The 13,977-nt window shown below is 35.2% G+C and overlaps 1 protein-coding gene across 2 annotated transcripts in view; it reads left to right on the top strand.

Annotated features, from left to right (window-relative positions):
• Positions 1-13,977, top strand: part of CA10 (carbonic anhydrase 10) — a 620,400-nt gene that overhangs the window by 244,522 nt on the left and 361,901 nt on the right. For both annotated transcript variants that reach the window (XM_032615887.1, XM_032615886.1), the window contains one exon: positions 2,223-2,365. In XM_032615887.1, coding sequence (XP_032471778.1) covers positions 2,223-2,365 — 143 coding nt within the window. The remainder of the gene's footprint in view (positions 1-2,222; positions 2,366-13,977) is intronic.

Genomic DNA, 13,977 nt, shown 5'->3' with positions numbered 1-13,977 from the left:
TTTCCATCCTTAAATTTTTTCTCTATGTCTGTGATCCTTCTACACCTCTCTCATAAAAAAGACCCTTGTAATTATGTTGGGCCCAGATAATCCAGGATAATCTACTCATCTCAAGATCCTTAATTTAGTAATTTATGTCCAGTACCTTTTACAATGTAAGGTAATACATTCATAGGTTCTGGGGTTAGGATGTGGACATCTTTGGAGGGGGCCATCATTCAGCCTACAACAGAGGCCATAGAGACCAACCAAGGCCCAAGAAATAAATAGCTATCTAAGGGCACACAGCTAATTTGTGGCAGTGCCATGACTGTATCCCTGGCATCCTCACATCTGCCATGTTTATGTGCATCACTGAAAATCACAGGTAAGAACATGCACTGATGGAGGATTTATTTTTATAATAAACTTGAAATGATTGAAGAATAAGTATAAAATTAAGTCAGTGATTTTAAAAGAGCATTTTATAGATGATAGAAGTTTATGTTTTTAAATACATTTTTAATGCAAGAGCTTCCTTAAATATTGTAATTTTGCTAGGTCATGGTACCTTCTAAAGATAAAGTGACTTGCAGAGATAAAATAGCTTAAATAATGATGGGAAATGAAAGTGACAAGGAAACACATGTACACATTCTTCTATCTACTTCCCCTTCCCCTCCTCCTCCTTCTCTTTCTCTCTCTGTAACCCTAGCCATTGCTGCCATTTTGAAAATCTGTTATAGCTGGAAAGTCAATTCAAACTTTTTAATTAAAGGGGGTGGATCTACCAGAGGCTTATTGCCAAGGGGTTAAACCAAACTAAGTTATTTGCCATATTTCACAATGAAGCCCACCTTATTTTGGTGTTGAAATAGTCTTCTAAGACGCTAAGGAACTTGTTTTTATCACTTCTGCCCAATAATTTCCTATAACAATTAAAAGGGTTATAGAATTTTGAATTTAGATGGGACTAGACATACCATCCAGCCCCAAACTCCTCTCTTTCATAGTATCTTTGGCAGGTATTTGCCATACACCTCTCTTGCTTCAGTTTTCTCCATCCATGACATGGGAAGGAATAATGGCTGCTGTAAATTAAAGGTTGTATTAAATTTGAGTTCCTGAGCGGACACGTACATTTGAGAGGGTTGTGACTTTATTGTTAGGCTCATCTTCTGTAGGGATCACTCCCTGTTTCCACTTCCACTGCTGCAGGCTTTGGTGCCCCTCATCTAGAATTTCATATACACTTGACTTAACCTCATACTGTACCCCACCCCCAGTGTGGTAATTGTTCTTACATGCATCTGCCTTCTTCAAAATTCAACATAACCCAGTGCTGGACATGCAATAGGAGCTCACTGGACTGCTGATAGATGCTGTGGATGGATGATTGAATGATGATCATGCAATCTCAGAGGCATATAAAGGACACATGGATCTAAAGCCTCAATAAAGATACTGAGGGGGCAGGAAAATGTTGAAGATATAGTCGCTGATCTTCACTGATGTAAAATTAGTAGGTTGTCTACCCCACTTCTCTGCTAACTTTTTTAAACAGAAGAAAATAGGACTGGAAATTGTCCAGAAATTTATTTTAATAGATTCTTTAATGTGACACTGAAAATGAGTGGATGATTTCCCTTTGGATATTTGCACTCTGCACTCAATGCCATCTTTTTCTGCTTATCAATGAACACATTCTTCAGCTGATGGTACATTAAGTCAACTTGCCAAGCTCCTGTCTGGCATTGATTGGGGGTCATAAAATAATTCACTCTCTCAGCAGAATAAATACCTTATATATGTTGAATGCTACTTCTTTGAAAACCTTATAAAACTTTCTATCTAGAACAAGGTTGATTCCCATATCATTCCTGCCAAACAAAAAAGCAGAGCATCAACTCAGGAGTTGCTATATATTTAGTGTACCTCAATATGAAAAGATGATGTGGCTGGACTATGCCATCTTCTTATTAAGTCATTAATGTTAGCTATACCCATCAAAGAGGCCACAGAATCAATGGGTCAAAAATAACAAAATCTGATCTTAAGACATCATGAAGCTAAGAGTTAGAGAAACTGACCAAGATTCAGACCAGGAAACTACCATAATGACACCCAAGGATCTCTATGTGTGGGAAACATTGGATGGCTCTCTTTGATTTTATGACTTTTGTGCCATAGCTCTTTTTACATTGTTTCTCCAGCCTGATTCTAAAATTTCTTTCTGTTTCTAGTTCCTTCTTTCTGGGGATTGGTGAACTCAGCTTGGAATCTTTGCTCTGTGGGGAAACGGCAGTCACCAGTCAATATAGAGACTAGTCACATGATCTTCGACCCCTTTCTGACACCCCTTCGCATCAACACTGGGGGCAGGAAGGTAAGCAGCTATGTTGCTTCCATCGTGAAGTTGAAGACGGGGAGAGATGCTGATTCTGAAAGCCAGCCTTCCAGTCCTTGATCTATGTGATGAGTTTGTCTTTCTACCCAGGAGTAATATCACAGACCTCAGGCCTATTGCCAGCAAATATAATTATGTGTAAATCGTGCATTTTCTCTCTACCTAGTCAAACTCTCATGCTTCTAATTACTTCTTTGTATTCCCTGGATGTTGCCTGAAGTCCTATCCCTTGGTAGCTCATGAAAGAAAGTCAGAAAACAGCATTGCCTCCCCTGCATATCATGCTGGGAAAATTCTTCCTCTCAGAAACCTCTTTACTGGGGCTTCTTTTAACCTCAACAAAGTGAAAAAAAATTTAACAGAAGTAAACTCAGACATTTATCATTCTGGAAGGAAAAACAAACAAAAATCACATTAGATGATTTATAAGAAAATAATTAATTTTACTATGGCTTGCTGGCTAAGAAGCATAGCTCCTGCACAGAAATGCTGAACTATGCTTCCCGATTCTCACATCAACATCCCTTCTTCCCTTTCCTTCCCTCATGATGAGCTCCTCCTTAATTTGTGGAAGAGCATAATGTCCATGGGGTTTCCTCATCACTGGAATCTAGCGTTTTTGGTTTTTTTTTGTTTTTTCTGGTTTATCTATATTTACCTACACTTACTGTTGAGTAAATTGTTGAAGGTGGAAAAAACACACACAGAAGATTGTGTTTGAACCTGATATAGCTGTTGTGAACTCAAGAGGAATGGAAAATCATTTGTGTGCAAGAAACTGGGGTTAAAATTTGGATAAATTTCACTACTGCTGGTGGCTGATTCTCCAGGGGTTGGGCTCCTTGGGCTCTGCTTTCTACTCCCCTTATGCAGTCTGTTCACCTTAATTACCACAAGTTTGTAAGTAATCTTTTTGCCTTCATATATACTGTATTTTTTTCTTATCACATAATTTTCACACACACACTGAAAAATCGAATGACCTATCAAAATTTTGTTAGTGACTTTGACTTAGGTCACAAGGCAAGTTTTAAAGGATCTTGCATGTGATTGAGACTATTTAGCTAAGTAGTGTTTGTGTGCTGTTTTAAATATGACTTAGGAAGCACTTTTGTAAAAAGGCCCTATATACGTTCATGACATTTATTGTTCTGATCATATAGAAAACTCACCTACCTTAATTATTGTTCCAATTGCAGTTTTATTTTACAAACCCTAAAAGGAACTTGACTTGGTTTCTACACATACCTCTCTTTAAAAAGTCGAATCATTCAAATCAAGTCATGAGCATGTATAGGTTCACTGACCAGTATATAAAAAGGGCAAATTGCAATTTTGAGTATGCAATCACTCTTTCTTTGAAGAGTGTGATGGAGGACATAACTGTATTCTAGGCAAACTGAGAAATGAAAAAAAGTAAACACACGCAAAGCAGAAGGAAGGGTGGTACCTGAATTCCAGAAATTACCTGAAAGATGGCCAGCAAGGCTGAAGCACAAAGACCTATGAGGGGTTGATGAGGAGATAAGGATGGAAGAAGAAGGCAGAGGCGAGATCCTGAGGCCATGTTAAAGAACTGGATTTTTTCGTAAGAGTATGACAAGGATTTAAAACATTATTAGGTAAAAAGTACATAGGGAGTGGGATGGAAAAGGTAGCAAGCTAACACAAACAGTGAATATACAAGTTTCATTTTCCATCATACCATCTTAGAGGAAAATCTTGATGTGAAAGAAATATAAAAAAACTAATTCAGGAAAGCTTCTCTCTAAAATTTATTGGGAAAGAAGAGAATGAGAGATAGCTGGAGTTAAAAATCATTCATAAGTTATGTTATCTTTTGGTGTTTTTTTGGTATGTGTTTTAAAAATATTTTTTCAATTTAGTAAGTATACCTGATCCAAATCAATTTTCAAATGCTTTGGAGTTTGGAATTTTGGAAACATTTACTTTTGATGGTGTAAATATTTATATCTGGCATGCTTTGTGTTGTGAGCTGTTTGAAGAGCTGAGAACCATTTGATTATTTCCTTTGCATTTGTGAAAGGTGGAAAATATAAAATATAGATGGTAGTTGGATAAACTAACTGGTAATGTAATGCCTAAACTTGATAGACAATAGCTAAATCATGTTTGCAGACTATTAAAAGATGGTGTTTAATGAATTGGAGATTTATTTTAAAAGTAAGGATTCAAATCACTGGCTCTGAATTTAGTTTTTCCTTGAAGAAATGTGTATCCAACTTAAAAGGTTTAAAAACCTCTCTAAAAGATTGAGAGGTTTTGTAGAATTGGGGCAAGCTGCCACATTTTGAAGTCTGAGATCAACTGGGTATCAACATGTTAAATGCATCCCAGTCATTATGTGTTTTATGTCACATTTGTATCCATGAGCATTCTTCCTGCTCATTGTTAAATGTACCTTATTTACAAACCCACAAAGCAGCTCTGCTGCAGTACCTCACTGTGTTACTGTGTTTGTTTGAACATATTTGACTTGGCATAGATCTCAGATGATGAATTACAGGTTTTGTTTGTTTGTTTGTTTTAGCATGAGGTAGAGTTGAAATTCAATGTGAACACAAGAATACAAAGGGTAATAATAGATGAGAATCAAAACATATTATGTCTTGGATATTTATTTTACAACAAATGTGGTTTCTTTTACCTTTTAAGATGTTTATTTACAATGATAATTTTTAAGCAATGTTTGTTTTTTCTTGAAGAAGAGTACTTTTTATCCAGTTGTTCATATCTGACACATAGGACAAAATCCAAAATAAGTGTACTTTCAAACAACACTCACATATTGTTGCATTGCATATGGATATAAGAATCCTACTTTGGGAGAAATGTGTCCAAGACAGAGGAGTAAGAAGACCCTGAGCTTACTTCTTGCCATGGGCACACCAAAATTACAATCATTTACAGAGCAACTATCTACAAGAACAACCTCAAGACTAGCTGAAAAATTTTCCACAACTAAACCTATGAAGAAGGAACTGCATTAAGTTGGGTAGGAGGGGTGGAGACATAATATAGTCAAGACCCACACCTCTGTGTAGGTAACCTATAAACAGGAGGACAATAATAAATGCAGAGGTTCTCCCCAAGGAGGAAGGGGGACCAAGCCCCACATTAGGCTCCCTAGCTAAGGGGTCCTGCAGCAAGAAGATGAGCCCCCAAAATGTCTGGCTTTGATGGTCAGCAAGGCTGACATATTGGGAGAGTTGGAAGGCTTTAGGAAACAGAGACTCTGCTCTTAAAGGGTGCACACAAAATCTCACATGCTAAAGGACCCAGGGCAGAATCAGTAATTTGAAAGTATCCCAGATCAGACCCATCTGCAGATTTTGGAGAGCTTCTCAGAGAGGCAGAAGGAAATTGGGACCCACCTTGGAGACACAGACACTGGTGGCAGTGCCTGGGAACTTGTTATACCTCAAGGACACTGGTGCTGGCAAGCACCATTTTAGAGTCTTCTTTCTATCCTATTAGTGCCTGGGACTTACACACCAACCAGTGGACCAGCACCAATCCCGGACCATCCCAGACCCCACAGCCAGCTGCCCCAGGACCTGGCTTAGACCACCAGAAGGACAGCACCAGCCCAGGGACCCCCCCAATTCATGCAACCAGCTGTACTGGGAACTGATCTAACCCACCAGTGAGCCAGCAACCACCATGTGAAGTAGAGCCTGGTGGCCAACCAGGCAGAATGCAGCCCCACCTACCAGCATTCCCACAGTAGTTGGTCCTGCCACAACAGAAAGGCCCATGCGGCCCACATAGTGGGCACTCCTAGAGCATATAGCTCTGGTGACCAGAAGGGAGTCTGCTGGTAGGCTCCATAGGACCTCTCCTACATGAGGCCACTTCTCCAAAGTCAGGAAATATAACCAAATTGCCTAACACTGGATATAAATACAGAGAATAGGCAAAATGAGGAGACGGAGAAATATGTACCAAAGAAGGAACAAAATAAAACCTCAGGAAAAAAAATTTAACAAAATGGCGATAAGCAATCTGCCCAATAAAGAGTTCAAGGTAATAATCATCAAGATGCTCAGTGAACTCAGGAGAAGAATGGATGAACACAGTGAGAAGTGTAACAGAATTAGAAAATATAAAGTACCAAACAGAGCTGAACAATCAGTAATTTAAATTTAAAAATACAGTAGAAGGAATCATGGTCGATTAAATGATACAGAGGAATGGATCAGCAAACTGGAAAAGTGCAGTAGGAATCACCCTAACAGAAGAGAAAAGAGAAAAAAAATAATTTTATAAAATGAAGATAGTTTGAGACCTCCGAGACAGCATCAAGCACACTAATATTTACATTGTAGGGGTCCCATAGGAGAATAGAGAAAGAAAGGGTGAGATAAATTATTTGAAGACATAATAATTGAAAACTTCCCTAACCTGGGAAAGGAAACTGACATCCAGGTCTAAGAAGCACAGAGAGTCCCAAAGAAGATAAAGCCAAAGTGGGCCACACTAAGACATTGTAATTAAAATAGCAAGAATTAAAGATAAAGAGAGAATATTAAAAGCAACAAGATAAAAGCAACCAATTACATACAAGGGACCTCCCATAAGTCTATCAGCTGACTTTTCAGCAGAAACTTTGCAGGCCAGAAGGGAGTGGCACAATATATTCAAAGTGATGAAAGGAAAAAAATCTACAACCAAGAATACTCCACCCAGCAAGGCTATCATTCAGATTTGAAGGAGGCATAAAGAGTTTTAGAAACAAGAAAACTGAAAGAGTTCAGCATGACTAACTGGATTTATAAGAAATGTTAAAGGGACTTATCTAAGCAGAAAAGAAAAGGTCACAATTAAAAATCTGAAAATTGCAAAAGGAAAAATCTCATTGGTAAAAGCAAATATACTGTAAAGGTAATAGATCAACCACTTATAAAGCTAGAAGGAAGGTTAAAAGGCAAAAGTAAAATTATCTATATCCACAATAAATAGTTAAGGAATACACAAACCAGAAAGATATAAAATAGGAGATAAAAAAATTAAACTTGGAGGGGGAGGAGTAAAAATGCAAGGTTATTAAAATATACTTGAACATAAAATAATCATGTATTGCTATATATTTGGTTGGCCAAAAAATTCATTCGGGTTTTTCCATAAATTGATAGCAGATACACACAAAAAGGAAAGGAATCCAAATATAGCACTAAAGATAGTCATCAAATCACAAGGGAAGAGATCAAAAGAAGAAAGGAACAAAAAAGAACTACAAAAGAAAACCCCAGAACAATTAACAAAATGGTGATAAGTGCATACTTAACAATAATTACTTTAAAGGTAAATGCACTAAATGTTCCAATTAGAAGACATATAGTGGGTAAATGGATAAAAAAGAAGGCCCATATATATGCTGCCTACAAGAGACCTACCTCAGATTTAAAGACACACACAGACCGAAAATTAGGAATTGAAAAAGATATTCCATGCAAATGGAAATGAAAAGAAAGCAGGGACAGAGACACTTAGACAGAATAGAGTTTATAGCAGAGACTGTAACAAGAAACAAAGAAGGACATTATATAATGATCAAGAGATAAATCAATGAAGGAAATATAACAGTTTTAAATATATATGCTCCTAACATAGATAAGAGCACCTCAGTACATAAAACAAATATAAACAGACATAAATGGAGAAATTGACAGTAACTCAATAATAGTAGGGGACTATAACACCCTGCTTACATCAATGGACAGATCATCCAGATGGAAAATCAGTAACACTGGCCTTAAACAACACATTACACAAAATAGTATTAAAAGATAGATACAGAAAATTTCATCTAAAAGTAGCATAATACACATTCTCTTCAAATGCATATGGAACATTATCCAGGATAGATCACATGCTAGGCCACAAAACAAATCTCAAAAAATTAAAGTTTGAAATCATGTCAAGCATCATTTCTGACCAAAAGAGTTTGAGACTACAGATCAACTAAAAGGGAAAAAACTGCAAAAACCACAAACATGAGGAATTTAAACAATGTGGTACTAAACAACTGATGGGTTACTGAAGAAATCAGAGGAAATTAAAAAAAAATACCTGAAGACACATGAAAATGGAAACACATAGTCCAAAATCTATGAGATGAAACAAAAGCAGGTCTAAGAGGGAAGTTTGTAGTGATACAGGCCTACCTCAAGAAAAATTTTAAATTAACAATCCACCTGTACACTAAAGGAACTAGAATAAAAATAAAAACCCCAAAGTTAGTAGAAGGAAAGAAATAATAACGATCAGAGCAGAAATAAATTTATAAGAAACAAACAAACAAATAAAAAAGATCAACGAAATTAAGAACTGGTTCTTTGAAAAGATAAGCAAACCTGATAAATGTTAGCAAGACTCATCAAGAAAGCAAGAGAGAAGAGCCAAATCAATAAAATCAGAAGGGAAAGGGGAGAAGTTACAACTGACACCACAGAGATACAAAGACTCATAAGAAAACATTATGAACAATTATATGCCAATAAAATAGACAACCTAGGAAAAAATGAATAAATTCCTAGAAATGTACAATCTCCCAGACAAATTAGGAAGAAATAGAAAATATGAACAGACCGAATACCAGTAATAAAATTTAATCAGTAATCAAACAACTTTCAACAAAAAAGTCTAGGACCAGATGGCTTCACAGGTGAATTCTCTCAAATATTTAAAGAAGAGTTAACAACTATCTTTTTCAAACTATTAGAAAATAACTGAAGAGAAAGGAAGGCCTTTGAAATCACTCTATGAGGCCAATATCACCCTGATACAAAAAGCAGACAAAGACACCACAAAAAAGAAAATTAGAATCAAATATCACTGCTGAAAATTGATGGAAAATCTGTCAAAAAATATTAGCAAACCAATTCAACAGTATATTGAAAGGATCATACACCATGATCAAGTGGGCTCTATCCCAGGGATGCAAGAATGCTTTCAATATCTGTAAATCAATCAACATGATACACTACACTAACAAAATGAAGAATAAAAAGTCATATCATCATCTTAATCGATGCAAGAAAAGATTTTGACAAAATTCAACAACAATTTATGACAAAAACTCTCAACAAAGTGAATATAGATGGAATATACTTCAACATAATAAGGGCCATATATGACAAGACCACAGCTAACATCACAGTGAATGGTGTAAACCTGAAAGCATTTCCTGTAAGATTAAGAAATAGACAAGGATGTCCTCTCTCACCGCAGTATTGGAAGTTCTAGCCATAACAATAAGACAAGAAAAATAAATAAGGAATCCAAATTGGAAAGGAAGAAGTAAAACTGTCACTCTTTGCAGATGACATGATAGTATACAGAGGCAATCCTAAAGACACCAACAAAGAATATGAAAACTACTAAATGAATTCAGTAAAGATCTAGGTTATAAGATCAATGTACTAAAATTTGTCACATTTCTATACACTAACAACAAAGTATCAGAAAGGGAAATTAAGAAAACAACCCCATTTACAATTGCATGAAAAAATAAAATGCCTAAGAATAAATCTAACCAAGAAGGTAAAAGACCTGTACTTGGAACACTGTAAGACATTAATTGAAGATGACACAAACAAATGGAAAAATATATTCAAGGACTGGAAGAATTAATATTGTTATAAGGACTATTTTACCTAAGGCATCTACAGATTCAATGCAATCTTTATCAAAATACTAATGGCATTTTTTTCACAGAACCAGAACAAATAATTTATTCTAAAATTTGTATGGAAACACAAAGGACCTCAAATAGCCAAAACCATCTTGAGAAAGAACAAAGCAGGAGGTTTCACACTCCCTGATTTCCACCCATTCCACAAAGCTATGGTATTTAGAACATTATGGTACTGGCACAAAAACAGACACATTAATCAATGGGACAGAATAGATAGCCCAGAAATAAACCCATGCACCTAGGGTCAATTGATCTATGGCAAACAAGACAAGAATACACTATGGAGTAAAAACAGCCTCTTCAATAAATGACATTGGGAAAACTGGACAGCTCCATACAAAAGAATCAACGTAAACTACTATCTCTCACCAAATACAAAATAAACTCAAAATGGATAAAGACCTAAGTGTAAGATCAGAAAGCATAAAACTCCTAGAAGAGTTTGTAGGCAATATACTCTTTGACATTAGCCTTAGCAATATATATATACTTTGGATATATCTCCTTAGGCAAGAGAAACAAAAGGAAAAATAAACAAATGGGGCTATGTGAAACTAAAAATATTTTGCATAGAGAAGAAAACTATTAACAAAATGAAAAGGCCACCTACTGAATGGGAGAAGATATTTGCATATGATATATCTGATAAGGGTTAATATTCACAGTATACAAAGCACTTATAGAACTCAATATCAAAAAAAACAACAATCCAATTTAAAAAAAAAATTGTCAGAGGACCTGAATAGATATTTTTCCCAAGAAGACATACAGGTGGCCAATGGACACATGAAAAGATACTCAACGTCACTAATCATCAGGGAAAAACAAATTAAAACCACAATTCCACTTCTGGGTATTTTTCTAAAGAAAACAAAAAATACTAATTTGAAAAGATATATGCACCTTTATGTTTATTGCAGCATTATTTACAATAATCATGATATTGAAGCAACCTAAGCCTTCATCTATAGATATACAGATAAAGAAGATAAAGTATATATGTACAATGGAAAACCATAAAAAAGAATGAAACCTTGCCATTTGCAAAAACATTGATGCACCTAGAGGGTATTATGCTAAGTAAGTCAAACAGAGAAAGACATATACCATATGATTTCACTTATATGTGGAATCTAAAAACAAAAGAAATGAACAAACAAACCAAAATAAATAAATAAATAAATAAATAAAAACTAGAAAAACCAGAGCAGACATATAGATACAGAGAACAAATTGCTGGTTACCAGAGAACAAACTGGTGGAGGGATGAGTGAAATAGGTGAGGGAGAGTCAAGGTACAAAATTCCATTACAAAATAAATGAATCATAGAATGAAATGTATAGCATGGGAAATATATTCAATTATATTTTAATACCTTTGTATGGTGACTGATGGTAACTAGACATATCAAGGTGATTTTTTTTTAATGTATTGAAACATCAAATCAATATGTTGTACATCTGAAACTAACATAACGTAAGTCTATTATACCTCAATTCAAAATAAAAAGTATGTAGACACTGGGAGGATATGCATCAAAATGCTAATGATGTTTGTCTCTGAGGGGCATGGGGATTATAAGTGATAATTTGTTTTTGCCGTTTGCTTCTATGTACACTTGTTGTCTTCAATGAAAATGTATTGTTTGTAAAATTAGAAAGAAAACAATAAATGTTATTAAAAATTTTTAAAGCAAACATAAAGAAGTTAAATGGGAGTTACTGAATTAAATAACTATTTAACCATAATTGTGGAATATGGAAGCAGTGAAATCATTAACTGTCAAATCAGTCATATTGGCACTGTTTTTTCCCAAACTAATTTTTATTTTGTATTGGGGCATAGTTGATTTAAAAAGTTGTGTTAATTTCAGATGTACAGCAAAGTGATTAAGTTATACATATACATATACCCATTCTTTCTCAGATTCTTTTCCTATATAGGTTATTAGAGATTATTGAGTAGAGTTCACTGTGCTTCACAGTAGGTCCCTGTTGGTTATCTATTTTATAATATAGTAGTGTGTATATGTTAATCCCAAGTTCCTAATTTATTTCTCCCCACACATTTCCACTTTGGTAACCAAAAGTTTGTATTTGAAGTCTGTTAGTTTGGTTCTGTTTTGTAAATAAGTTCATTTTTACCATTTACTTTTTAGATTCCACATATAAGTGATATGATATTTGTCTTTCTCTGTCTGACTTCACTTAATATAATAATCTCTAGTTCCATCCATGTTGCTGCATATGGCATTATTTTGTTCCTTTTTATGGCTGAGCAATATTCCATTGTATATATTTATACAACATCTTCTTTATCCAGTTATCTGTCAATGGACATTTAAGTTGCTTCCATACCTTGGCTATTGTAAATAGTGCTGCAATGAACATTAGGGTGCATGTATATTTTCAAATCATGGTTTTCTCTGGATTGATGGCCAGGAGTGGAAATGCTGAAGAATATGGTAGCTCTGTTCTTAGTCTCCTATGGAACTTCCATGCTGTTCTCCATAGTGAGTGTACCAGTTTACATTCCCATCAAAAGTATAGGAGGGTTCCCTTTTCTTCACACCCTCTCCAGCATTTATTATTTATAGATGTTTTCATAATGGCCGTTCTGCCCAGTGTGAGGTGATACCTCATTTTAGTTTTGATTTGCATTTCTCTAAGAATTAGTGATGTTGAGCATCCTTTCATGTGCTTCTTGGCTATCTGAATGTCTTCTTTGGAGAAACGTTTATTTAGATCTTCTGCCCATTTTTGGATTGGGTTGTTTGTTTTTTTTATATTGAGCTGCATGAGCTGCTTGTATATTTTGAAGATTAATCTCTTGTTGGTCTCTATGTTTGTAAATATCTTCTCCCATTCTGTGGGTTGTCTTTTTGTTTTGTTTATGGTTTCCTTTCCTGTGCAAAATCTTTTAAGTTTAATTAGATCCACTTTGTTTATTTTAAAAATTTTCATTACTCTTAAAGTTTGATCCCAAAAGAAATTGCTGCCATTTATGTCAAAGAAGGTTCTGCCTGTTTTTTTCCCTAAGAGCTTTATAGAACACCATCTAACATTTAGGTCTTTAATCCATTTTGAGTTTATTTTCGTGTATGGTGTTAGAGGATGTTCAAACTTCATTCTTTTACGTGTAGCCATCTAGTTTTACCAGCACCACTTATTCAAGAGACTGTCTTTTCTACATTGTATATTCTTGCCTCCTTTGTCATAGATTAGGTGACCATGAGTGCATGACTTTATCTCTGGACTTTCTGTCCTGTTCCATTGAGGTATGTGTCATTTTTTGTGCCAGTACCAAAATGTATTTTTTGTCTGCACCACAGGACATGAACCAAACTGTTTTGATTACTATAGTTTTATAGTATAGTCTGAAGTTAGGGAGCCTGATTCCTCCAGCTCCATTTTTCTTTCTCAGTATGTTTTGGCTATTCAAAGTCTTCTGTGTTTCCATACAAATTTAAAGATTTTTGTCTAGTTCTGTGAAAAATGCCATCGTTAATTTGATAGAGATTGCATTGAATCCATAGATTTCTTCACGTAGTATAATCATTTTGGCAATATTGATTCTTCCAATCCAAGCACATAGTATATTTCTCCATCTGTTTGTGTCTTCTTTGATATTTTTTATCAGAATCTTAAAGTTTTCTGAGTACAGGTCTTTTGATTCCTTATGTAGGTTTATTCCTAGGTATTTTATTCTTTTTGATATGATAGTAAATGGGATTGTTTCCCTAATTTCTCTTTCTGATCTTTCATTGTTAGTGTATAGGAATGCAAGAGATTTCTGTGTATTAAGTTTGTATCCTGCAAATTTACTAAATTCATTGATGAGCTCCAGTAGTTTTCTGGTAGCATCTTTAGG

This window comes from Phocoena sinus, chromosome 20 (assembly GCF_008692025.1).
Source record: "Phocoena sinus isolate mPhoSin1 chromosome 20, mPhoSin1.pri, whole genome shotgun sequence".
NCBI classification, from domain to species: domain Eukaryota; kingdom Metazoa; phylum Chordata; class Mammalia; order Artiodactyla; family Phocoenidae; genus Phocoena; species Phocoena sinus.
The sequence above is the reverse complement of the archived record's forward strand: the minus strand, read 5'-3'. Positions and strand labels throughout refer to the sequence as shown.